The sequence below is a fragment of the Pieris napi genome, chromosome 24, assembly GCF_905475465.1.
Source record: "Pieris napi chromosome 24, ilPieNapi1.2, whole genome shotgun sequence".
Taxonomy (NCBI): Eukaryota; Metazoa; Arthropoda; class Insecta; order Lepidoptera; family Pieridae; genus Pieris; species Pieris napi.
In genome coordinates, this window is record NC_062257.1 from 508,258 (window position 1) to 535,862 (window position 27,605).

A 27,605-nucleotide genomic window follows, 5' to 3' on the forward strand; every position below is an offset into this window, starting at 1 on the left:
TCATAAAAAAAATTACAATATTTTTACAATGTTTTCCGTAACAAGATGCAACGTTTCTAAAATACATAAATTAATGTAACTGAGTCAATAGATATTTTGCATTTGTTAGTAAACAGAAATTATTGATAACATAATTATCAGCTTAAGCCTCGTGGGTTGATTTCCTGTATGTCTGAAAACATTTAGAATTGCCTTTTTATATCGGCACAGTAAAATTCTGAATCACTTACTCTTAAATTGTCTTACTGTTCAGTGGTTTTGTGTGAATTATTTTTTAAATTACCAATCGCCATTTTCCTGTAGCGGCAAGAATGTTAATTCAATCATTATGGTGTATTTTATTAACAAGTTTTAAGTGTACGTGTTTTAATATTTTGACGACTGATGAACGTGAGTAAATTTAATTTATTATTATACTGTCGTGTTTTATTATTACTACCGTTATAACTATTTTAGGTTAGTAAAATTCCTTAAGCCAAGATTTTCATCGAGAGATAAAGTTGTCTCTGATCTCTTTTTTGTATTGGATGGGAATGAAAAAATGGGAAGAAAAACTCTTTGAAAAATACACAGCTGATATTATTATTGTATAGGATAGGATAACAATCTTAAAGTTTATTAAAAAATATTTTATATTTATTACCTATGTTTAATTATCTAATTAACATATATAGTGAAATAGCTGTCTGTTATGTCGAGGGGAGCAATTATTATTGTTGTATTAATATTAAATCATCTTTAATGTATATGTATAATTTACAAACCAGATAACGATTAAGTATGTTTTATTTTTTTATTATCTCTTCGTGTATGTTATGTTTGCCTATAAGTGCTTGTCTTATTAAAAAAAAATATTTTTCGTTTACCAATGTATCAGTCTGTCAAGCGTTGGCAAGCTTTTATAAATAAAATAAATTAACGATACACGTAAAAAATGGTGGTACGTCACAGGGACCGATACGACGCCATCTTGCTAAGAGAAGGGTTTTGGCGGGTTCTTAATGAATATTTAATTTGAATTACGTTTAACTTAACATAATTGAAAATTTTGGTTCTATAGTCACTAATAAATAATCTATAATGGTTTTAAAAATCTTGTTTAATACCTGTTCTTCAATCCGGCCACTAAATATGTAAACTATTAATAATAATGGGCTTGAACTACAAAGCCTTGACTATGATAACCACAAAACATATTCGGAAGTAGGATGTAACGCGATTACAACTATTGACTATTTGAAATCATATGATACGTATTCAACGTATTAAATAATAATTTAAATTAAATATGATATTAGAATTATCGCGCTGTTATTATATATATTATTGGATAGACTGCTGACAAAATATTTTAAAATAAAAATATTTATATATCCATATGGTATATACAATATTCTTATACTTACTATTTATATTTTTACGACTAGACAAATTTAAAAATGCTAAATAAAATATTAAAAATTAATATATTAAAAAAATGTTCAATGTGCTATGTGTTATTTTTACAGATTATTAAAGTTAAAGATTTTAATAAATTAAAAAAAACATTGAAAATAAATATACACACTAGAATTGATTAAATGTAGCGACAGCTACCTTTTTAGGTCTGGGCCTCAGATTTCTGAATATGTTTCATGATCATTTGTTTAACTAATAGGCAAGTAGGTGATCAGCCTCCTGTGCCTGATGGTTTCCTCAAGTTGTTTTCCTTCACCATTCGAGCGAATGTTAAATGCGTGCAAGGTCAGAAATTCCATTGGTGCACAGCCGAGGATCGAACCTACGACCTCAGGGTTGAGAGTCGCACGCTGAAGCCACTAGGCTAAAATTATTAGTCATTAATATTTAATTAAATTAATTAATTACACACTTTACTCTGTATTTCCCAAATCACTGAATCGTTTAATGAATCACTCCAATACAATAACAACTCGCAATTTAATTAAATTAGTTCTAACATTTAATCAAAGATATCATTCAAAAGTTTAAACATCTATATATGAATAAAATATACAGATTATGTCAGAAATTGTCATTAATTATATAATGACACAATACGTTTTAGCCAAAGAATTGAACAGTTGACAGTTTTTAAAAGAATAAAATAATTAGACAGCAACAAAACTTTTGGGGGCCTCATAGTCTAGCGGTCTTATTAAGTGGCAGCTAGGTGAGGGGTACCGGGTTCGATTCCCGGTTCGAGGGCAAGTTTTAATTTAATTTAAAATTTGTTCTCGGCCTTTGGGAGAGTTGTGCGGTACCGGGCGAGTGGCTAAAGCGTACATGAAGGACACGGTCGAATTTCTAAAAAAACTTTTTTTTTAACCATAAATTAGAAACAAAACAGTAATTACATAATTGAAATATTAGTTTTCTTGTGTGATTTTTATATATACTAGCAGCCCCCGCGAACTTCGTTTCGCCTTAATTTGATTTGACTTACCTTTTTATGGTCTAAGATCCCGATATACAACGACCTTCACCAAGATGCTTATTTAATGAAACGTATTTTATATTTAATTTAATATGTCAATAAATATAATCCATATGGATTGCCTAGCAAATTTCAGTCCAGAGTATGTTTAATTAATATTTAAAAAAAAATTATTTTTTTAAACATTTCACCGGTATGATTATTAGATAAATTCTATACCAATCGAAAATATGAAGCCCATAGAATAGGCAAACGTTAGGTTGTTTTTAATCAATTAATTATTTATGTGTATATTTTTTATGTGACAATAAAGTATATGTACATCTTTAGTAAAAAAGAAGGTTATAGTGATACATATATGTTATTACTACCCTGATTTAAAATATTGAAAGAAAAAAATTAAAAAAAATTACTACATGCAAATGATTTTTGCATTTACAATAATGTTGTTGGTTTGTTTTTAGGTTTATCCGTGCAAATTTTCCAGTTTTTTTTTCTCCATAAAAACCTTTCTCAGGTTGGTCTTGGAAATATTTTCTTAATCTTGTCTACATAATATTACAAAGATTAACTAAGTGCAATTTATTTTGTTGATTTGTTAATATTACTTATATGCGTCGTTTTGTGTTTGTTTGCATTCGTAAAATTAATTTATTAATTTATTGTTATTCGATATTTTATTATTTATTCAGTTTTTCAGAGCGGAGAAGAATCCACCAAAGAGATAGCTAACATCGGTCTGATATTGAGTTATAAGTGGTGTACCTAACACGACGTTGTTTTATATATTTAGATATAATAGGAACGAGCCTACGGGGCGCTTAAGGGCAGTCATCGACACCCATTTTAGTGGGTGCGTTGCCGGCCTTTGAGGGAGTAACTCGTAACGTTGGAGGTCGTATCTCTTAGGGAGGACCCCGGTGCCTGACTAGTCATCAATGTGATGTTGATGAAATTTGTTTGTAATGTGTTTTAAATTTATTAACCATCAGAGTGCTACCGTTATCCTTTACATCCATAGACTAAAAAAAGATTATTTTTATATTTTTTATTGGACAATGCACACCAATTGACCTAGTCCCATGTTAAGCTGGTGAAGCTTGTGTTATGGGTACTGGGTATTATAGATAGATAAACATATAAATACATATTTAAACACCCAAGACCTAAGCACAACACCAAATGCTCATCACATCGATGTTCGTCTCAGCCGGGGATCGAACCCGGGACCCATGGATTCGCAGTCAGGGGTACTAACCACTAGACCCATTAGCCGTCGAGTACCTATGCCCATGGAGTTCCTACGTTAATTTTTATATATAAAAACACTATTCACTTTTTATTATCTATTAAAGAATCCTTTCATTCTCACGCATTATCACACTTTACATACATAAATACATATTTCATTTATTTAACCTTATTGAGATCGCGTGCGTCCTCAACGCAAGAAGGTACAACTTAGACCGCATTTCCTTGAAATTGCGTAATACCTTACGTTACCATGGAAACGGTCTTGTTAAAATATTAAATGTTTTATCCCGCTCAAGCTTTCACGAAACGTACCAATTCTTAAAAGGCCGGCATCGCACTTGCGAGCCCTCAGACAATGTGAGTGTCTATGGGCGGCGGTATCACTTAACATCAGGGCAGCCTCCCTGCCGTTTTCCCTCCCGGTTAAAAAAAGACGGAGTAAATACTTCTGTAAGCCACACCGAAATCATTCCAAATATTTTATGGCTGAGCTGAGCCCTGGAGGCATATATGTCACCGTAAAATTGTAAATACCGTTAAATTGTAATCTATCTCGCGAGATTGTACACGAGAATTTTCTTATTAGATTAAATCAACGTGACAAATATGTGCTGTGCATGCTGTTTGTGGATATAAAGATGTTTAGCAGACATTATTACAGTTGTGTGACTTTTAACAATACGAAAGAGCATTTTAAGACCACTATTTTATAAAAGTGCTAGTCCAGGTATTTCCGAACCGTTACTTAGGGGCCTTCACTTGAACTTGAAGGCCGGACTCGCACTACGCACTTGAAAACCTGGTACGTCATGGGCAGTAAGCACTTAACTCTAACCGACTGTTCGTTTGCCTGTGCATAAAAAGAAAAAAAAAATTCTACTATTTACGTGTGTAGCGACTTATTAGTATATCTTAATATATATAAATTACGTGTGACGTTGTTTGTCCGCTATGGACTCCTAAACTACTCAACCGATATCAATCAAATTTGCACACCGTTTGTAGTTTGATCCAACTTAAAAGATAGGATAGCTTATCTCAATTTATACCCGCAATATTATTTTATTGCAAAATATTTGTTTATTATTTAAAAGTCACAATTCTAACAGATGGCGCTGTGTTGGAAGTAGCAACGTTTCACATAAGCTACAATTTAATGGCATAACCACCAAAAAAGCATGGTGGTCTCCATGACTGGTGTTCTCCTACCGTTTCCTTTGAATAGTTTACCACTCTGTAATATAACAAAAACCTTAGCCACAGCAACGCTTGGCCGGTCTACTAGTAAATATATATATATTTTTACTACTATTTACGTTTGTAGCGACTTATTTGTATTTAGATTTAGATTCCAAAGAAAATCTATTTATATAAATACCCATTTTTATGTAATAAAATAAAATTATTTACAGTTGAAAACCACATCAGCCCTGAAGATTTAAGGGAATTTTTGAAATATGGCGACGTACTCCCAAGCTCTACGAATAGTCCAGAATATGTTGGTTACGCTGATTTCGAAGTAAGTAAAGGTTCTTATATGAACTAGCTTTTTTTTGATTGCGACACACATATTTCTGTTTACACAGCAAAAGCTCTCAATACGGTATAATTTATCCCTTTTTTTAATATTATGGCAATAGTTTTAAGTTTATGCCAGTTTCAAGTAAAAAAAAAAATATCCCTTTTACTCTTTGCGAGATGTTATAAAACCTTTGTAACCTCACTCGACTGGACTATAGGCTACAAATAAATAATTTTTAAACTCGTCTAACCGAACAGCCAAACTAAGTCTTCAGATTTATAATATTAATATTATAAGAGTTCAAACACATTTCCGCGGATTTCTTTTTTTTTTGTTTTATATAGATTAATATAGAAAATTTATATGTAGTAGAAATTAGGTGCAATTAAGAAGTGCTAAACGACTTCGAGCGGGATTTCCATAAAGCACAAAGCGTCATGCTTTGTTTTTAAACGCGCCATTTTCATAATTGTCATTTTTTTTTTTGAGTTTTATGGTCTGGTATCTAGACCTTTAGGCCAAACATAATTGTTTATAGAACAGTGTACCACAGATTGTCGAATAAGGGAATTATTTAAGAGTGAAATCTGTCTAACATGTCGATTGTCATTTAAATTTGATCACCGTAAACTTTTAAGAAATGATTTTAAGTGTTAAATGTACAAAAAAATCAATTTTAGTCCCCATCTTCCATCTATAAAAAAAATAATCAGTGGCGCTACAACCTGTTTAGGTCTTGGCCTCAGATTTCTGAATCTGTTTCATGATATTTTTTTAAAAATCTAATAGGCAAGTAGGTGATCAGCCTCCAGTGCTGATCACCTACTTGCCTACACACGCCGTCGACTTTTTGGGTCTAAGACATGTCGGTTTCCTCTCGATGTTTTCCTTCACCACTTGAGCAAATGTTAAATGCGCCCAGAGAAAGAAAGTCCATTGTCAAGCCAGGGATCGAACCTACGACCTCAGGTATGAGAGTCGCACGCTGAAGCCACTAGGCCAACACTGTTCAATATCTTCCATCTATACTGAGGATCTTATTTTTATATAATTTATATTTCCCAGGACACAACATCTAAGCTGCCCGTTCCAAATACAGTGGACTGCTTTGGCTTAGGCAACTTCATAAATAAACTTGGGTTTTTGAACATGAAGCCCGGATCATCCGACAGTATTAACACACATTTCTACTTCTCTTCTAGACAACAACCTCAAAGGGTTCAGGTGAGTCTTAACTGTTAAAGGACAATTTTTATAAAAACTTTACACTTGAAATTAAGCCATCTTGAGAACCCCAAAATAACAAGCAGGATTATAAAGAAAATATTATTTAAATAACATTTCGTCTTCATCGCGAAAAAAAAATACAGCGAAGGGCTTGTCGAATTGTCAATCTCCAATGTCTTACTGATCGGCTTGATTCTCTCTCTCTACGCAGAGACATTGCGTCTCTTTGCGTTTTCTATAAAGTGTACTACGGTGAGTGTTCTGAAGAAGTGTTTGGGTTGATCCCTCCTGCCTCGTTTCAACACCGTACGAGCCGTATCAATGCAAAATATCATCATCATCATTCATCATCTTGATGGCTGGTTGTCTTCGTCAGTCCGTTACACAAAGCATTTTCTTCTGCGAACTAGCCAACTGTATAATCGACTCCCGGTGGGGGTCTTCCCTGAGAGATACGACCTCCATATTCAAAAACTTAGAGTGTACTCCTCCATCAAAGGCCGGCAGCGCACCTACTAAAAATGGGCGTCTATGGGCTGCGATTACTGCCCTTTTTGGGCGTCCCGTGTGCGCGTTTGCCCCCTTATAATAAAAAAAAAGACGGCAATATATCAATAGAACGAAATACGCCATCTAATCAAAACTTAGCCTTTGACAAATATATATAAGTGACTTGGACCCTTGATGACGCGGTATTTGAGCCAAAATTTATCGAGTCTATCAAAATAGATCAAAATTCACATTTTCTTGAGACCTTTTGGTTCTATCGTCAGTAATTAGGTCTAACTGTCTGTAATACTATCTATCTGTACCTTCGCCAAAAAACAAAATATGGCAACCAGGCCATGCACTGCTATTATCGTTTTATACTTATAATCATTATTTAATAACATACACACTCAGATTAATTAAGGATCAATTATTTAGACCTAAAATTCACGGAAAACAGTAAAACCAACTAATATTATATCACGCTATTTCGAAGTAATTTGTTATAGACGTAATAAAAAGTAAGGATTTGTTACTGCAAGGCAAAAATAATAATTATGTAAACGATAAAAAAGCCTTGATAAATGCATTATACAATGAGACAATTAACTAATTAAAAAAATCTAACAGAAATTTCTCAGGATTTTAATTTGTCTGTTCAAATTTCCTTGAGTTATTACCGAGAAAACCCCGCGTCATTCAGTTACTTTACGGAACTAAACAATATGTTATTCCAATGACGTATTAAATGCATGACAATTGACAATCTTTTATTACACGCTTTATATTAGCTTCACCTGTATGTATGTATGTAACCGACTCCTTCGGACTCGATTTTGACCCACTTTAAACGGACAGATTTAATTCAAACTTTGTACACTTATAAAGAATCAGCGACAATATAATAATTTCATAGGTTTATCTCGAAAAAACAATGAAATTTTTTTTAAGTCCACAAAGCAATACGATTAAATTGAGACAACACGTATTGCTGCTAGGACTAAAAAGTATGTCAGGTAGACGTATTTAAAAAGGAAAAATTAAAAATTACGCTTCTTAAAATGCAATGCTTCATCATACTGCAATACTTTATCATTTTAATTCAAGACTTAACAATCGAATTAATGTCTGGCAAATTCATTTTCAGTTTTTATTATATTTAAATAACATAATATTAAAATTACAGACATTCTAAAATGCTTTGAAATTTTTATAAAAAATAACTTAAAATCGCGTCTGGCACATAGTTAACAATGGGAAAAATGTCTGGCAATAAAAAAAGTATGTCAGGTAGACGTATTTAAAAACGAAAAATTAAAAATTACGCTTCTTAAAATGCTTTTAAAATCCAGGATTATTACCTGGACAGATAGAATGCGCACTAATGAACGCAACCGCTACCGCCAGCCAGATTGCCCAGACTCTAACCGGAAGTGCAAGAAGGAAGACATATCACAACATCAGCTGACCTGAAATTCTTTCTCGAAAACGTTGCTACCTCCCGTACTATTAACGGAACTAAACAATATGTTATTCCAATGACGTATTAAATGCATGACAATTGACAATCTTTTATAACATTACTAGCTGCCCCCGCGAACTTCGTTTCTCCTTAATGTGATTTTACTTAGCCTACCTTTGTAGTACATACCAACATGGAACATTTTGCTATGCTACCCCGGAGACTTCGATTTTCCGGAATGAAAACTTTTAGGGTTTTCTGTGAATTTTTCTCTATATAAACCTCTTAGTTCAAGTCATAAGTTTTAAATTAACAAATAAAAATAGGGGTTGATCGTAGAGGGGTGAAAATTAGGGGTTGTATGTATTTTTGAATGCTGTATCATAAAAAATAAAAACAAAAAGAAAATTCAAAAAAAATAAAATAATTTGGGGTGGACACCCCTTATCACTTAGGCGTATGAAAAATATATAGTAGCCGATTCTCAAATTCACCTACTGAATTTGCATATAAAATTTGATAAAAATCGGTCGAGCCGTATCGGAGGAGTATGGTAACTAGCATTGTGACTCGAGAATTTATACACGCAAACATACATAGAACATATGTATATAATACTCATGTAAACAATTAAAGATATATGCTGCCTGTAGAAAGATCAAATGTTTAATAAGACATTCTATTAATATAAATGCATACTGTATGACTGTACGGAAATTTAAACTCATAAATATGTAGATAAAGTAATATCAACATTCTATTGCTATATAAGGTGTTATATGACTATGTTTTCCCCACAGGGTTTTTCATTTTAAACACAAAGGAGCTCGAATCAGCCCTGCGATTCTGTAACTCACTTTTCGAACTCACACAACGGTTTTCGCATCGGCGGTCGCTCTCAAATCAGTCGTGAAGCAGTCATTTTATGATTTGGCATTCTGTTAAACAATAAACAACAAGCTCCCACCTTTTCAGAATGCCAAATCATAAAATGACTGCTTCACGACTGATTTGAGAGCGACCGCCGATGCGAAAACCGCTGTGTGAGTTCGAAAAGTGAGTTACAGAATCGCAGGGCAGAGCGCTCCTTTGAGTTCCCATTAAGGCCTGTCGGTGGTACTCATGGTGCATTGAAAATATAAAAATGATCGAAAATAACCTAACATGACACACCACATACTATTTTATTATTCAGAAAGGGACACTTATATTGCATAGAGACACGACTATTTTTGGCGCAATAAATGTCACTTATATACATTTGTGGAAGACTAAGTTTTGAATAGATGGCCTGTTTCGTTTTATTGATATATTGCCGTCTTCTTTTCGCGATGAAGAATACGCTATGTCACGTGACTGTTTCCATATAAATTTGTTTGGCGTTAGTAGCTCACGCTTGCAAAGTGATTTTGTCTCAAGCCCTTGGAACCTTGATGACGCGGTATTTGAGCCCAAATTTTTAAATATAAAAATGATCGAAAATAACCTAACGTGACACATACTATTTTATTATTCAGATAGGGACACTTATATTGCATTGAACAATACTAGAACTTCTACAAAATATACTTCAACATGAAGAATGTGGTTCATGCGACCTCGAGAGGGGTGTGCTTGGCCCGTTCAGGGTGTATGCCCCCTTCGAGTGGTGTTTAGGTTCGCGCCCTGCTGATACAGGGCGGGCATGTGGGCCTTAAATGGGGTTGCAGCGTCCGAGGAGTCGGGAGACATGGCCTCTCATGGCCTCTACACGCTGCAGCTGTGCGCAGCCGAAGTTGGACCGAGTAGCGACCCTCGACTCGATAATCCGGGGATCGTGTCCATTGAGTGGATGTTATGTCAAATTCAAATTCAAAAATTAAAAATCATTTAATCATATTGGTAACTTTGTACACTTATGACTTGTTTGTAAAGAAATACATATAAATGCTTCTAATTTTACCTTTAGTGCCAGTTCTCAAATCAAGGGCGTAGAACGGAAGAGAAGAACTGGCAATAAACTCTCCGCCACTCTTTTTAATCGCCATGTTTTTTTTTTACACAACGTTTGTAAGGAGTTGCAACCATTAAACCATGTTCCACATGACATCTTAAGTAATTAATAATAATAACATAAATTAAAAACATAGAGTTGTCCTCTATCAGCAGGAGGCATGGTGAAATAGGAGCACGCACTTACATTCTCGTGGGAACAACACGCAAACACATAGTCGGAATAATTATACACCGCATACACGAATTCAAATACGACCAGTCACCACAAGTGTCATGTCCGGTAGTGTAAGGCCAAGAAGTAATCTCGATTTGGCTCTGATATCGTTGTTGGTAGTTGCAGGCTTTCGATCAACATAAATTTACAATCCTAAACATTATATGTTTCTAGGACTTTTTTTTCTATTGGCCTGAAGGGCCGGAATGAGCGTTTGTTCCGCGACTAGCGCAAGGGCTTCTGCGAGACTCGGACCTCGGCTTGGGCCGTTGCGGTAACTCCCTGAGGGGCTAGACGGAAGCTCACGAAGTGCCAAGTAAAGAAAAGTGCGAAGTAATTCTAGGATATCGTTTTGCTATCGTTTTTTACATGCATAACGCCATCTGTTGTTTAATAAACAAACTAATGATGAATTTATACATCAGCGTTTAACTAAAGGAATTTTATGTTTTGTTATAGGTATTCCCTGGAGACCAGTTTGGACTGGAGTGGGTAGATTTTGACCCAAGCCGAAGAACCGCCATGATAGTACACGGATTCATGAGCCATAGCAACGCATCGTGGGTTCGTGATATGACAAGTGCCTTATTAAATTGGGTAAATTTTGCTTTATTTTTAAAACAGGAGCAGCGTTAACATGAATTACTAGCTTCATTCTCCTTAATGTGATTTTACTTAACCTATCTTTTTAGTTCATACCAACATGGAACATTTATTTATTAATTTATACTTTATTAGCTTAATCAAAAACATAAACAAAACAAAAATAATAAAAAAGCAGGTTACAAAAGTTATAAGGCAACGGGCAGCCTTATCGCTAACAAGCGATTTCTTCCAGGCAACCCTAAAGTGGAACAATGAAAAAGAAACACAGTACAGAGGGTAAAGTACAAGTAATGCAAAAATTCTTAAAAAAAACCTCAAAATAACACGTTACTATAAACTAAAATAAAATAAAGTAAAACCTAAAGATAAAATAACAATAATAATAAATAAAAATATGTAGAAACAAAAATTTTAAAATACAATCAAAAGATTTTGCTATGCTACCCCAGAGACTGTTTAGTTTTCCGTAATAAAAACTTTTGAGGTTGTTCTGTGAATTTTTCTCTATATAAACCTCAGAGTTGAAGTTATAATTAACAAATAAAAAATAGGGGTTGATCGTAGAGGGGTGAAAATTAAGGGTTGTATGTATTTTTGTATGTTGTATCATAAAAAATAACACTTAGGGGTTTGAAAGATAGATAGTAGCCGATTCTCAGACTTACAGAATATGCATTAAAAATTTCATAAGAAACGGTTGAGCCGTTTAGGAGGAGTATAGAAACGAACATTTTGATACGAGAATTTTATATATTAGATTAGATATTGATAATTTTAGATTGTCGGCTATTGGAAGACTTTTGGTCTTCTGGAAACTTTTTATGTCCTGTTAATGCATTATTCATGAAAATAAAATTACTATACTATAGTTGCACGTTGCTTTGCACGCAAATCTCCTTTAATCAGACAGCGTTGACATAATTCGACAGAAAGATACGAAAGATTGTATATGTTAAAAAATTGGGAATGTTAAAGAAACCAGCGCTGCATTCTATGATCTTTAATTCAATAGGCAAGTAGGTGATCAGCTTCCTGTGCTTGAAACACGCCGTCGACTATTTGGGCGTAAGGCAAGCCGGTTTCTACACGATGTTTTCCTTCAACGTTCGAGCGACTGTTGCACATATATAGAAAGTGCAATGGTGTACAGCTGGGGATCGAACTTAGGTCTCAAGGATGAGAGTCGCACGCTGAAGTCACTAAGTCAACACTGCTATTTTTATGTAAGGAGCTGCAAATATGCTCCTGAAATTTTTAAGCAGTTAATTATAATAATAAAAATCATTTTTGCTATCCCTATTATTATTACTTGTCACTTTTATGAAATACTACCCATTCAAGTGTCATAGTAACATTATGTTAGCGAAAAGTTATCCTAAATACATACAATTTTATAGTACAGGGAGCAAACGGGCAAGAGGCTCAACTGATGTTAAGTGACACCGCCGCCCATGGACACTCTCAATGCCAGAGGGCTCGCGATTGCGTTGCCGGCCTTTTAAGAATTCGTACGCTCTTTTATTGAAGGACCCTAAGTCGAATTGTTAACACATAGTTTAGAAAGAGAAGAATGGCCAATATTCTGTTACTTTCAAATTGCCAAGTTTTTTGTCTTATGCTTGTAAGGAGCTCCAAATATTCTCCTGACATTTTGCTCCAGCTGGTTCCACATGGTTAACATCATTATCCATAAACAAGCTATCAACCATAAGCAATAAAGTGCTCGCTTACAGAGTTTCTACATCGCCGCACCACAGAACACGATTTATACACAGACAACAAGAAATTATATAAAAAAGAGGTCTTACACGGGGCACTCACAGTACACTGTTTGACCGACCTTTTAAAAAACGACTTATTTAATCCTAAAGGCGGACCTTAACGTGATCGCCGTGGACTGGAGCAAGGGAGGCGATACGTGGAAGTACTGGCGCGCTGTTGCCAATACAAGACGAGTTGGCTCCGATGTTACTGGGTAATAGTTTTTTTTGATGGCTCTGGCACGGTTTGTGCATTAGCCAGCGTCAAGTATGAGATTTTTATCATTCGTGCTTTTTGCCTTAGAAATACGATCATGTCCTCCATGTACGGTTTAGGCACTCGCCCGGTACCGCACAACCCTCCCAAAGGCCGAGAACAAATTTAAATTAAATTAAAACTTGCCCTCGAACTGGGAATCGAACCCGGTACCCCTCACCTAGCTGCCACCTAATAAGACCGCTAGGCTACGAGGCCCCCTAATAGTTATTTAAAGGTTTCTTTCTGTTTCTTTAGTCTATGCTCTATTTTCACATAATTACACATTGATAGAGGCATTCGAGATGTGGTGATGGAGGGGAATGTTCCGAATACCATGGACTGCAAAAACAATAAAAGTTCTTTCTCATGAGACTGTCGACTATCATCAAATGGGTGCTTAGATAGTTTGGCCATATTTATTTATTTATTACAGAAATACATACACTATCCTTACAGACTATAACAATACGATAATGTCGAGAAACATTAAAAGACATAGACATATCATTTATTACAAACAAAAACACACACACACACAATATATATATATATATATATATAATGAGAAATATATAAAAAATCCCTTTTCCAATTCAGTTTATTCCAAGTATGTAATGCGTGTGTGCTGTGGCTGTAATTGGCCCTGGCTCAGCATTATGCTGAGGAGCAGACTGTTCCACAGCGCTGGTCATTCTGCCAGAGACCACATCAACTAGTTTAAAAATAAACTATAATAAAGTACATACATGTCACACACACACAGATAATAATATACACAATATCGTATCATATAAATACGTCGATATTGCTAGGAGAGAACCGGATAGTCTCGGTTGGTAATGGTAGGGAGGAGTAGTAGCAGGAGAAGTAGGACTCGAAGGCCTACTCGTTGGTCTGACCAAAGATGACGATTATGGGTGCCTCACATGCTGAGGATGGAGTGGTGTGGAGGCAGCAAGTCTACGTATCGGTTAGGGCTTTTCAAGGTACCTTCAGTAATGAAGACTACGGCGAAGAAGAGTAATTACAAAAACAACAAGACTTTAAGCAGAGATTAGAGTATTTCGATCATAAATTGCAAGGTCTTTTTTGTGTAGAAAGGGCAGGAGGCTCATCAGATGTTAAGTGAGGGCCCATGGACCCTCTCAAAAGCAGTGGGCTCACGAGTGCGTTGCCGGCTTTTTAAGAATTGGTACTCTCTTTTCTTATTTCAAAATTATTGAACCGATTTCCATCCTACTATACCTTAGGGAAAGTTGGAATACCAGCAGTATTTTCATGATATCAGTTGACGTCATTTAGGTTTTTTGTCCTAACATATGTTCTTGGGAATCGCTATTCTAGTTTTGCGATAAACAGACTTTTCTTTAAGGTTCATGCGCCAACTCATAGCGGTGACTGGTGCCAGGTTGAAAGACTTTCATTTCATAGGACACAGTCTTGGAGCGCATATAGCTTCATACGTCTCCTTCCACCTAGGCAGAGTTGCCAGGATTACGGGTAAGATATATATTTTTATTTTTTTTTTAAATAAAGGGCAAACGGACAGGAGACTCACCTGATGTTAATGGGTGTTACCATACGTTAACGTGACGACTCAATGGTCTAGTGGTTAGTACCCCTGACTGCGAATCCATGGGTCCCGGGTTCGATCCCCGGCTGAGACGAACATCGATGTGATGAGCATTTGGTGTTGTGCTTAGGTCTTGGGTGTTTAATCTATCTATCTATAATATGTATGTATATCCGTTGCCTAGTACCCATAACACAAGCTTCACCAGCTTAGCATGGGACTAGGTCAATTGGTGTGAATTGTCTTTAAAAAAAAAAAAGATTTTAGAAAGTTTAGTTATGGAAAGAAAAGAGAAGAAAAGGGGGGATATACAAAAGATAGCAGGTTGCAAGAACTGGAGGAGGAATTTCAGAGAACAGTCTTTCCGGTTAATGGTACTGATGGATACGATAACGAATAATTAGAAAAGTAATTTAGTTTATAAATTAATTAATGATTCATACCCTCCCCCCGCGTGCCTCCGATGAGTACGTAAAATAAAAATAAAATATGTTTATTATGGAACATAACATACATGTATCACTTATTCCACGTCATTAAATTTGAATTTGTAGGCATCCCTACTCATCGGCAAAGAAGACAGAGGGTGTAGGCGAGAGAAAAAGCCGGGGTAAAAAACTCTCGGTACTCTTTTAAAAAATAGCAAATCATCAAACAACACTTATTTTAAAACAAATATCGCAAATTAATTAGAGGTAGCCTGTCTAGCACTAGTCCCAGGCCCTTTTATCAACTAAATAATCGTTGACTTTATAGTAGCGTACTCTGGTACAAATCATGATGAGTATCTGCTGCTTCGGGAGTCTCAAGATGAGTTCAGGCTTTGGATTTAGAAGATAGTTTTTATGAATTTTGTGTTTATAATGTAAATTAATAACCATTAAGCAGAATAAAATAAAATTTTAGTTAAAAAGCAATACGTAACGTACGTAGACGAGCATTAAATCTTCAATACCACACGTAGCATAACCGATCATATACAGAATCGAATACGGATTGCGCTAGTCTTCACAACAGCGTGCCTCCTGAGATTAGGGAAATAGGAGAATTGGAAGTCCAGTGGCGTAACAATAGGGTGGCAGGGCTGGCAAAATGCCACGGGCCCCGACCCAAGAGGGCCCCTGACCAAGAGATATTATAATATTGTCTTTGATTGACATAACCTTTACACATTAAAAGAAAAAACTGTTTTTAACGGATTAAAGTTATGTATTATTATAAATTTACAATTATTTAACATAATTTTAAATTTATCCGACGTTTCGCGTGCTTTACAGCGTGCGTGGTCACGTTGACTGAAGACAAAAGGTGTTGAATGTCAAAAAGTATCATAGCTGCCGAGAAAGTTGCATTATCTGTATTTATTTCCCCGGAGTTGGTATCGACTAAAAGATGGAGGGTTTTGGCAAAAATGGCTCACGGTGTCCTCTATTTATATATATTTATAGTACCACGCACGCTGTAAAGCACGCGAAACGTCGGATAAATTTAAAATTATGTTAAATAATTGTAAATTCATAATAATACATATCTTTAATCCGCTAAAAACAGTTTTTTCTTTAAGAGATATTATGTCATATGGATGAATGTGAAGTCTCCAATAGGCATCGGGACTACAGACCATTTAGGGTAAAAGCCGGATAGTTGCCTCGGTGGGATACATGCCCCGGTGTTTAAAAAACTATGTTAAGATTATAATTTGTATTGGCGCTTTACTACAATAAGTAGTGACTGCCCTTCGGGCCTAAATGCCACATAAGCCATCGGAATAGGCACAAGTGTTTTGTACGTGTAAGCAAAAATCTTCCGCGCCGAAACTTTGACGGGCGTTATATTTATATTGGTAAGTAATTTCTATTGAATATTTTTATTACTGATCGTGGTTTCAGTCAACTTTTTGTTTCTTTGCATGCATTAGAGTTTAAATTACACTGTTTATCATGTTTTATTGCTAAATAATTTTTATTTATTTCGCAAATAAAAAGGGCAAGTATCCGCATCAAAAAGGATAGTCGCCCTGCTTACTGTCGCGGATAGTTGCCCCTAGAGTGACTAAACATTTCTTAACAAGCAAAGACGGATTTTATTTTTTTGCTGTTTTTTTGGTGTTTATTCGAATTTACTTTGTCTCTAACTTGTTGTAAATTAAATATATATCTACTTCACAGTTTTATATATTTATTATAGATAAGCAAAATGCCTCATCAACAGAAGATAGCTTAACACTTGCCTTCGAAAAATTGAGACAAAGTTGGGATTAAAGCACAACTTTATTAATGAGAGTAAAACGGCTGGACCTCAATGGCAAAAATCCTGATATAACTTTGAGACAAGCTGAGGGTTTATCAATTGAAAGAGCGAAGGGTCTCAACAGAACAGAAGTTGCAAAATTTTTTCAAACTCTTGACAACTATTTTAACTGAGAATAATTTTCTGGATAAGCCAGATAAAATATTTAACATGGATGAAAGCGGTGTCCAACTCAATAATAAAATTGGTAAAGTATTAGCTAAGAAAGGTGCAAAAGCAGTTAAATCAGTTACTTCCGGTGAAAAAGGAGAAAAATTACTGTTGTTTCTTAATATTTCAAATTGTACTTAATAAAATATCTCAGTAAATTATAAATACTGTTAAATAAATAATAAAGATTACTCTAATTGATATAAATTTATTTCTATCCAAAATAAAAACGCACGAGGCAAGTATCCCCCGAAGCATTTTCTACGCTAGGCTACTATCCGCCATAGTAGGCAACTATCCCTTTTCTGAGAGGTGAAATAAAACAGTATTTATTCAAAACCATTGTTAATTATGTATACAAAAATAGGCTTTTATAGAAGATAAAAGACCAATGTTGCGAGATACACACTAAATAATTTTCAGCAAGTTCATATTTAAAAAATATAAAGCTTTTTCGAAAAGTGGGGCAACTATCCGGCTTTTCCCCTATATTGATAGGGCCCCATCAAAAGAATTGCCTCGAAAGATAATTTGCCACGGGCCCCAGATAGTATAGTTACGCCACTGCTGTAGATGGACTCTAATGCAATATCAACGTACGATGGTGGCGTGATATATTTCACTGAGAACAAACTTCTTTAATCCTCAGTAACCGATTTAAATAGTTTTTGAAATCTAAAAGCTTTGTAATTACAACTAGACCTCAACCTAGGGTCTAGGTCCAGCCATGACCACTCCCCACCTGGATCGGCCCATAATATAATGAAACAACGGTGGACGTTGACAGACTAACTTTAATTCAATGACAATCATACATAGACCCACAAATGAGTACTTTCCTTATAACAAACTAGATGTCACTAATAGTATGTAAACATTATTTTGATACATATTTAACACACTCCCTTATCAAAATAATTGACATATAGACAAAAGAAAAAACTACAAATCATTTGAAACACAGTAAAGTGAACAAATTTCATTACAATGGAGTGACACCTAACTGGTTAACAAAATTATAATGTTTCTGGCAACATAAACTTTTTGTTAATATATCTGCTGGCATATCATTTGTATTTAAGTACTCTATTACAATAAAATTATTTTCAACAGCTGTTCTAACAAAATGAAATCTAACATCAATATGCTTGCTTCTTTTATGAAATAAACTATGTTTAGTTAACAATTGTGCACTCTGGTTGTCATTATATAATAGTATAGGTGACTCATTTCTACATTTCAACTCTATTAACAAGTTCCTTAAATAAATGGCTTCTTTACTTGCCTCACATATAGCCATATACTCAGCTTCTGTGCTAGACAAAGCTATTGTTAATTGTTTTTTACATTCAAATGAGATGACACTACCAGACATCTTAAACATAAAACCTGTATAAGACTTACGGTCCACACAATCTGATGCCCAATCAGCATCCGCATAGCCTATTAAATCTAAATCATCCTTGACATATTTTAAACCAAAATGTTTTGTTTTTTGCAAGTACTTTAAAACACGTTTTACATGGTTCCAATGTGTTTCATTATAATTATTATTAAACTGACTTAGGTAACAAACAGAATAAAATATATCAGGACGGGTTAACATTGATAAATAAAGCAAACTTCCTATTAATTGTTGGTAAGGATACTGAGTACAACAAGTGTCTCCCTTTTTAAGCTTCAAATTTACCTCCATAGGTGTACTAACTGCTTTACAATTTTTCATATTAAACTTATTCAACAAATGATCAACAAATTGTTCCTGGTCTACAAAAATCTCATCTTTTTTTCTTCTGACCCTCATACCTAAGCACTGTCTAATGTCTCCCAAGTCTTTTAATTTAAATTTAGATTTTAGTTCAGTCTTAAGACATTCAGTTTCTCTTTTACAATCAGAAAAAATAAAAAAATCATCTACAAACAAAGCTATATATGTTCTGGTAGTATTATGTTGTTTAATAAATAAACAAGGTTCATACACTGACTTTCTATATCCAAAAGATTGTAAACAATCATCTACACGCTTATACCATGCCCTAGCTGATTGTTTCAACCCATAGATTGCCCTCTTTAGTTTTAACACTTTGTTCTCCCTATCATGACATTCAAAATTCTCAGGTAAACACATATATACATCTTCATTTAAATGCCCATTTAAAAATGCTGTGGTTACATCAAGGTGAGTTATATCTAGATTATATTTAACACTTAATGCAAACAATAGTCTTATTGTTGAGTGACGAACCACTGGGGAAAAAGTTTCGGTATAGTCTATTCCTGCTTTCTGTGTAAAACCTTTAGCAACTAACCGAGCACGATATCTTATGTTATCATCACTGTCCACTTTTTTCTTTAACACCCACTTACACTTAACCACTGTAGCTTGTTTTGGCCTGTCCACCACTTCCCAAGCTTCATTTTCTCTAAATGATTTTAGTTCTTCTTTCATACTGGCTCGCCAGAATTGACTTTCTGGACCATTTAATGCCTCTCCGAGTGTTATCTCTCCTTGACTACTGTCTTCACACTCCACCATACACAAGTTATTGTAACCATACCTATCTGGTCTCACTCTAGTGCGTTTGGGTAATTGCTCTGGCTCAATTGGTTCAACACCTGGGTCTGAGACTGTGTCAAATGTCTTATCACTGTAAGTACTCACTGAAACTTCAGATTCTGGGACATAAGTTTCATCCCCACAATCGTCTTTAGAGGAAGAGCTCTCAATTTCTTCATAATCATTCTCTTGCTCAGTTACCTCCACTGGATGCTTACATTCCAATGGTATTTCTACCATATTCTGGTTTGGACTTTCCATGACAACTACATCTCTGCTGATTGTGACAATGTTGGTTACAGGATCATATACTCTATATCCTTTAGTTTTTTCTGCATAACCTACAAAAATCAGCTTGTTGGCCTTTTTATCCCACTTCAAACGTCTTTCCTTGGGAATGTGAACCATGACTACACTGCCAAATATACGCAAATGACTTAGGTTTGGTTTCTGACCAGTCCATACTTCATAAGGAGTCTTATTATTCAGCCCCGTGACAACTGATCTATTTCGTAAATATACTGATGTGTTGACGGCTTCTGCCCAGAACTTCTTCTCTAATCCGGCATCATAGATCAAACATCTGGCCTTTTCAACTACTGACCTGTTCATCCTCTCGCAGAGACCATTCTGTTCTGGTGTATAAGCATTAGTTCTCTGGTGAACTATACCTTGCTTATTTAGATAACTGCCAAATTCACGACTACAAAACTCCCCTCCATTATCAGTTCGAAGAACCTTGACTTTCTTTTCTTTTTGGTTTTCTACCATTCTCTGAAATTCTTGAAAATAATGGAACACTTCATTCTTAGCTTTCATAAAATAAACAAATGCCATTTTGCTATAGTCATCCACAAACAAAACATAGTATTTTGATCCTCCAATCGATTGATTTTCCATAGGACCTCCAACATCTGCATGAATAATCTCCAGCACATCCTCTGTTTTTGATGAACTTTTCTTGAAAGGCAACCTAGTTTGTTTGCCTTCACAACAAACAGTGCATGAAGATTTGCCTATGTTTACCACTTCAGGATATGTGATTCCATCTACAGCTCCATTTTTCATTTTATTCAGGCTATTACTATTGATATGCCCTAATCGCCGGTGCCAAGTCTCACATGATGTTATTGCAGGTGCTGCAAATATTTCATCGACTTGTAACGTTTGTAATTTATACACACCATCAACTAATTCTGCTTGGCCAACGAGTTCTTTCTGTTGATTATAAATATAGCAAAAATCTCCTTTGAAAATTACATTGTTGCCATTCCTAATCAACTGACTCACAGAAAGCACGTTAGTGGTTAAATTCGGAACATACAATACATCTGTAACTGTAACGTCGTATTCTTCTCGATTGACTACTGTAACGATGTTTACGTCGCCAGAACACAACACTGAAACTCTAGTCTGATTTGCGATAATAATTTCTTTGGTTTCCTGCTGATGCGATACATTCGTGAGGTTATCTTTGTTTGCAGTCATGTGTTTACTTGCGCCACTATCGATATACCAGCTGTTCTTATTAAAATTTCCACTCAGAAAAACAGCACTGAAGGCATTGGTCTGTTTTCGTTTAGTATTATCCGATTGCGCACACTGATTTTTATAGTGACCGGTTTGTTTACATTTGTAGCACTTTATAATTTTGATAGGTTGCGTCATATCTGATTGTCTATTAATATGGCCGCTTTTAGTATTGCCACTTTTCAATCTATGTCTTCCTTTCGCAATAAATGCACTTTCTGAACCGGATGTAGTACCAACATAATCATCAGCACACATGTCTACCAATTTTGTTTTTACAATATCTGCACTAACCTCAATTCCAGAATGCTCAATGGCCATTATCATAGGCGCATATTTTTCTGTCAATCCTGCTAACATTAATGCTCCAATCCACTCATCGGTTATACTGAATCCTGTTCCTCGAAGTCGCTGGCCCGTTTCTACAATTTGAGTAACATACTGTGCCATTGACTCACAGTTTTCTAGCCGAATGTTAATGAGGTTTCTCAGTAGACTAATCTTCCTCATATAGCCGGAATCATCATACATATGTTTAAGCGTAGACCATAAATCATATGCCGTAGCTGCCTGCTTGATATGAACATATAAAGATGTATCGATTGTTAATATCAATTTTGCCTTGGCTTTAGCATCACTTTCAATATCACTCGCCGACGCCGATGCTGATAGCTGCGTCTTGATTTTATCCGCCATGTTTTCTAGCACCAAAACATTTTGCACCGCAAAACACCAGTCGTCATAGTTTTCACGACCCTTCAACTTTGGGACGTTGGCTATATAATTCACCGACATTATTATAGCAGTATGGATAAAGATAATACTTTAAACTTCCATAATACACTTAAAAACGGGTCTGGGCCCATAACCTATAATAATGAAACAACGGTGGACGTTGACAGACTAACTTTAATTCAATGACAATCATACATAGACCCACAAATGAGTACTTTCCTTATAACAAACTAGATGTCACTAATAGTATGTAAACATTATTTTGATACATATTTAACAGAACTAGTCTAATTAAATATTAACTTTGAAGGTTTAGATCCAGCTCAACCATGCTTCGGCGATTCAAGTGCTGTGGAAAGATTGGATCCCTCGGATGCTGACTTCGTGGATGTTATTCATACCAATGGCCGTCTTTTAAAGAAGATTGGCTTTGGATTACCCGATCCTATAGGTAAAAATCATTGTAATAATAATAAAAAAATACATTTTCTTTAAGTACTCATCGCCTCTGTATGGCCTATATGGATTTACTGAAATTTATCCCCCCCCCCCCCCCCTCTCATCAGCATAAGTAAGCAAAGCTCTCAGAAATAAATAAATGTGTGGGTAATATGTGTAAAAAGGTAAATAATTACTGTTGACGTAATCACCAAATAAGAAAATCAAATACTCTCCCCCATAGAGCTTATGTGATACAATATGAGATGACTCAATGAAATATTGATATAAAATAAAAATAAATCAGTGGCGCTACAACCCTTTTAGGTCTGGGCCTCAGATTTCTGTATCTGTTTCATTAATTTTTCAATCTAATAGGCAAGTAGGTGATCAGCCTCCAGTGCCTGACACACGCAAGCCGGTTTCCTCACGATGTTTTCCTTCACCGTTCGAGCGATTGTTTAATGCGCATATAGAAAGTCCATTGGTGCTCAGCCGGGGATCTACTCCCTGAGGGATGAGAGTTGCACGTCGAAGCCACTTGGCCACTGAACTCTGCTCAAAAATAGAGATATAATTTTTGAGCAGTGTTGGCAGTGTTTTTCATATAAATTGTTTATCTATGAAATCTACCGTTATACTTCGTTACTTACCGTACCTTCTTACCGTATAATACTTCGTTACCGCATTTTAGTGTATGACGTCATCACAGAGTTTAGTAGATGTGGCTACAGGTGTGAAACTAATAACGCTTATAGTGGTTAAAAACATTTCTTTAATCGCCCTCGTAGGTGTATAATGTATGAATAAGAATTTTAAGTCCCCCCTTTTATTAGGCCATGCCGACTTCTACCCAAATGGAGGAATGCAGCAACCAGGCTGCGTAAACCGAACAAAGTCTCTATGGTCGAAATTGATTCCTTTTTCTGCTTCACGTAAGTCTATTAACTATTTTGTTTATTTTTCACAGATATAATACGAGAACACGATGTCTTTTGTTTTATTAATGGCAACACCACGCAATATTATAGATGTCACCGTAAAATTGTAAACAACGTTAGATTGTAATCTATCTCGCAAGATTATAAACTGTCGAAAGATTGTGAACCTCAACGAACTGCTTACAATTTAACGTATTATTATTCGGTAGTTATATGAAATTGTTGGAAAGTAAAATTAATCTGTAATTGACCAAAGAAGTTTGAATGATAACTAAGTTAGTGTAGTACAATCTACCGAATAATAATACGTTAAATTGTAAGCAGTATCTAAGCTGAGGTTCACAATCTTTCGACAGTTTATAATCTCGCGAGATAGATTACAATCTAACGGTGTTTACAATTTTACGTTAACATAGACATCTTACTGGTTGTAAATTGTCAATTTGTCAGTGTGCATTGAGTTCATCTGCTCCTGATCACCGCCTGCGCCGGATGTCGCTTATTAATAAAATCCAAATCCCCGATGATAGTGATACCTATGGATATATATATAAGCAAAATGGTGTTCGTTTGAGGCTCCTTCACGCCTAACCCACTGATCGTATCGACATGAAGCTACTGCCATTCGATGCGAAATTTTTCCTAGATGGTTTATGGCTATTTATTTTTAATTCCAACGTTCCTTCATTTTTTATTGCTGTTTTACTTTTATGAAAATTTATACATACGGACTTCACCGCGGAAACATTCGGGGAGGCTTCCTAGAACCTCAAAACGTCAACATCTGTTAAAAACTCGATTGTCAAAAAAGTTCAATTTTCTTAGCGGGAAGTTAAAAAGAAGAATAAAAAAATATGAAAAATAATAATAATGAAACATAAAATTTTATTTATTTCCTATTTGAATTCGCCCAGCAAAGCGGGCGGGAAACGGCTAGTTTGTGTATATACAAAGTAATAGCAGAGGGAATAAATAATTTCTTCCATCGTGATACAGATCTTAAAAGATTTATTAATTATTATTATTGTTTAAGGTCTCCAGCAAGCCATATGCAGCCACGGAAGAGCGTATATGCTATTTACGGAGTCATTGATAAATGACAACTGCACGTTCAGGGCTTACCGGTGGAATTTGACATATGAAGGGTTTGTTTATATTTTAGATAATATTTAATTAATACATAAATAAATATAGATATAAATAGATATAGATATATGTGTAAACTGGTAAATCGAATTATAGAAATATAAAAAAACAGTAACACAGATCAAATCCCACTTTCAATTTGTGTCATTTCACCACAGCTGTCATTATTACTTTTGGCTAGATTCGTGCCAATTCCATAGTCTGTGACAAACTGGGTTAACATTTAATTTTTTACTGATCTGTGGCTGTAGATTTGGCGCCATTTATACATTCTTTTATTTGTTAGCAATTCTAATGAATTAAAGAAATAGTGTATGGAATTAGATAACTTGATATTCTAACAAACTTTTGATTATATAAAATGATAATCTGTGCGTAAAGAGATATTTGACTTTCGTAATTTTAAGATTATTTCGTAGGGCTCCTTTCTTAAAAGGTCCAAAACACAATTTATATATTTATAAAGGCACGATTAGTAGAGTGTAGACAAACGTTTTATACGCTTAATAAATTATAAGAATTAACATAAAAAACGCGCATTTAACTATATTTAAACAGTGTCATGTCAATTGTCATGCAATACTAAACACGAATCAACATAACAAAAATTAAAGTTCATTTTTTTGTGCAAGTCACTGTTAAACCATAAAACCTATTAATAAATAGGTATTCTAATTATGAATAGTGTACGGGCTAGTTGATCTAGGTCATAGGGTAGGAAATTAAACACTCCAATGATGACTTGATTCACTTCACTGATTTTACGTATACTCTATAACTTCAAACTTGAACAAAGGAATCGCCCGTGCGCGATTTTATAATCTATTCCCTACTCCTACCTGACCATCCCACTTCGGGGAGTTGTTCGAGTCAATCCGTTACAACTTGAAACAACCGAACGAGTCAAATAAGTAACTATTGCACATGCGCACTTGTTGCTACAAGAATTAAGAAAAAGAATTAAAAATATGATTAGCATAAATATTAAAAGCTAACAATAGTAACTATAAAAGATTTGTATGTGATTTTTAGAGTGAATTCAAGTTTGGTAGCGGCCTGCGATCGTCAAGCATCATGTGCTGAAATGGGAATTAATGCTATCGGTGGAGTATTGAGGCAGAAGGCAAAGGGGCCATACTTCGTGCTCACTACTGAGAGAGAACCTTATTGTCGTGAGTATATGTGAATCAAATGGGCCTTAAATGGTAAAGGTTGATGGTTGCCATGGTAACAATATTATACGTAGGTAACTCGTTACGTCCATATTAGCTGTCAACTGTCAAACACGTTTTGCAGAACGTCAATTAAATCTAGTTCTTTGTCTGTGGCAATACGCTCTGCGTGAAGCTATTTATAAAAAAAACTAGTTTCTAGAGCTGTCAGACACTTCTTTTTTTATAAAAATATTTGACAGTCTTCTTAACTTCAATTCGATAGATACAGATAAACTGTAAGTAGATTTAATAATCACTCCTTCAGGAGATGAGCGTACCAATTCTTAAAAGGCCGACATTACAATCGCGAGGCCTCTGGCATTGAGAGTTTCCAGGGCTGGTAGGTATTTACGAATCAATTCGACTTAGGGTCCTTCAAAGACCGTACCTATTCTTAATAGGCCGGCAACGCACTCGCAAGCCCTCTGGCATTGAGAGTGCCCATGGGCATCCCTTAACATCAGATGAGTTTGTTCTATCAAAAACACAAAAAGTAATAGAGCGACACAATGGGCCATTTTCTATTTGTTTTGTCTATGAAAAAATAGTTGGAGCAAACTTACTTATAATATATTATTAGTAAACACAAAAGATTAGAACGTGTAGGTACTTTAGACTTTTAAAATCTACTGAGGTTAGGTTAGTAACAAGTCCGTTCCGCACGAAGTCTCGAAATAAAAGTGAGTCAACGCCGGTGTTGCCACGCTTTATATAGGTTTCTGCTACAAGATGGCGTTAGTCCGCTAACAATATATTAATTTTAGCTACAGAATGGCAACGCCAGCACCCTCGAACTGACCTCCTCCGAGACTTGAAGTTCGGTTTCCGAATCGACAGATCGGTAAAACCGAACGTCACCCAGGCGTACGGAGACCCATTTGAACCGACCACAGAGAAAAGCTGGTTCCGAAGAATACTTTCGTTTGGTTAAGACTGATTGTTAAATTATATTATTGATTAATTTACGTTTAACTTAATTTTTTTTTTTTTTTTAAGACAATTCACACCAATTGACCTAGTCCCATGCTAAGCTGGTGAAGCTTGTGTTATGGGTACTAGGCAACAGATATACATACATATTATAGATAGACATATAAATACATATTTAAACACCCAAGACCTAAGCACAACACCAAATGCTCATCACATCGTTGTTCGTCTCAGCCGGGGATCGAACCCGGGACCCATGGATTCGCAGTCAAGGGTACTAACCACTAGACCAATGAGTCGTCAAATAATGGTGCTTTTTATTTCGTAAAAAATATATTTGTACTTTTTAGTAACGTAAAATTGTGTACCAAAAGAGTTGTCAAGAGCAAGGCTATTTGACAGGAAATCAACAACCACACAGATAATAATTTATTAGTGACTTTACAGATTGTCATTTCAAATCAAATGTAAGTTTTTGTAATTATGAATCTATGTATTTCTTCCCACGTTTTTGTTATTTTTGCCTATAAATAACATCAAATCTTGTATTTTACATTCCTTATTTATTTTACCAATGTAATGCGTGTTTTTGTAAATAAATAATTCTGTTAAATATTGGTTTTAAATTAAATTTCCATAACCCGCCAAAATGCTTCTCTAAGCAAGATGGCGTCACACCAGTCCCTTTTATGTACCATGACAGTAAAAACGTGGTTTGTACGAGTTATTATTCTTAAATTATACAAATACATATATGTTGTGTTGTTGTGATGTTTCGATCAAAAACAATCTTCGATTAAATTCAATTCCAAGACAAGAATAATTGTTTTGTTTCACAGATTAGTCGTTTAAAAAATAA

The 27,605-nt window shown here is 35.1% G+C and overlaps 1 protein-coding gene across 1 annotated transcript; it reads left to right on the top strand.

The window, feature by feature from the left end:
- Nucleotides 1-170: 170 nt before the first annotated feature.
- Nucleotides 171-26,793, top strand: LOC125061806 (pancreatic triacylglycerol lipase-like). Its single transcript, XM_047667408.1, has 11 exons — nucleotides 171-390; nucleotides 5,101-5,207; nucleotides 6,276-6,434; nucleotides 11,057-11,194; nucleotides 13,075-13,178; nucleotides 14,595-14,722; nucleotides 22,388-22,528; nucleotides 23,352-23,450; nucleotides 24,490-24,601; nucleotides 25,635-25,774; nucleotides 26,581-26,793. The coding sequence occupies exons 1-11, from the start codon at nucleotides 312-314 to the stop codon at nucleotides 26,745-26,747; spliced, it is 1,374 nt and encodes a 457-aa protein (XP_047523364.1). The 5' UTR covers nucleotides 171-311; the 3' UTR covers nucleotides 26,748-26,793.
- Nucleotides 26,794-27,605: the final 812 nt, after the last annotated feature.

Coding starts and splice junctions, on each gene's coding strand:
- LOC125061806 (XM_047667408.1), top strand. CDS start 312: ATGTTAATTCAATCATTATGGTGTATTTTATTAACAAGTTTTAAGTGT. Junction 11,195..13,074: donor CAAGTGCCTTATTAAATTGG/GTAAATTTTGCT, acceptor TTAATCCTAAAG/GCGGACCTTAACGTGATCGC. Junction 23,451..24,489: donor GATTCCTTTTTCTGCTTCAC/GTAAGTCTATTA, acceptor TTATTGTTTAAG/GTCTCCAGCAAGCCATATGC.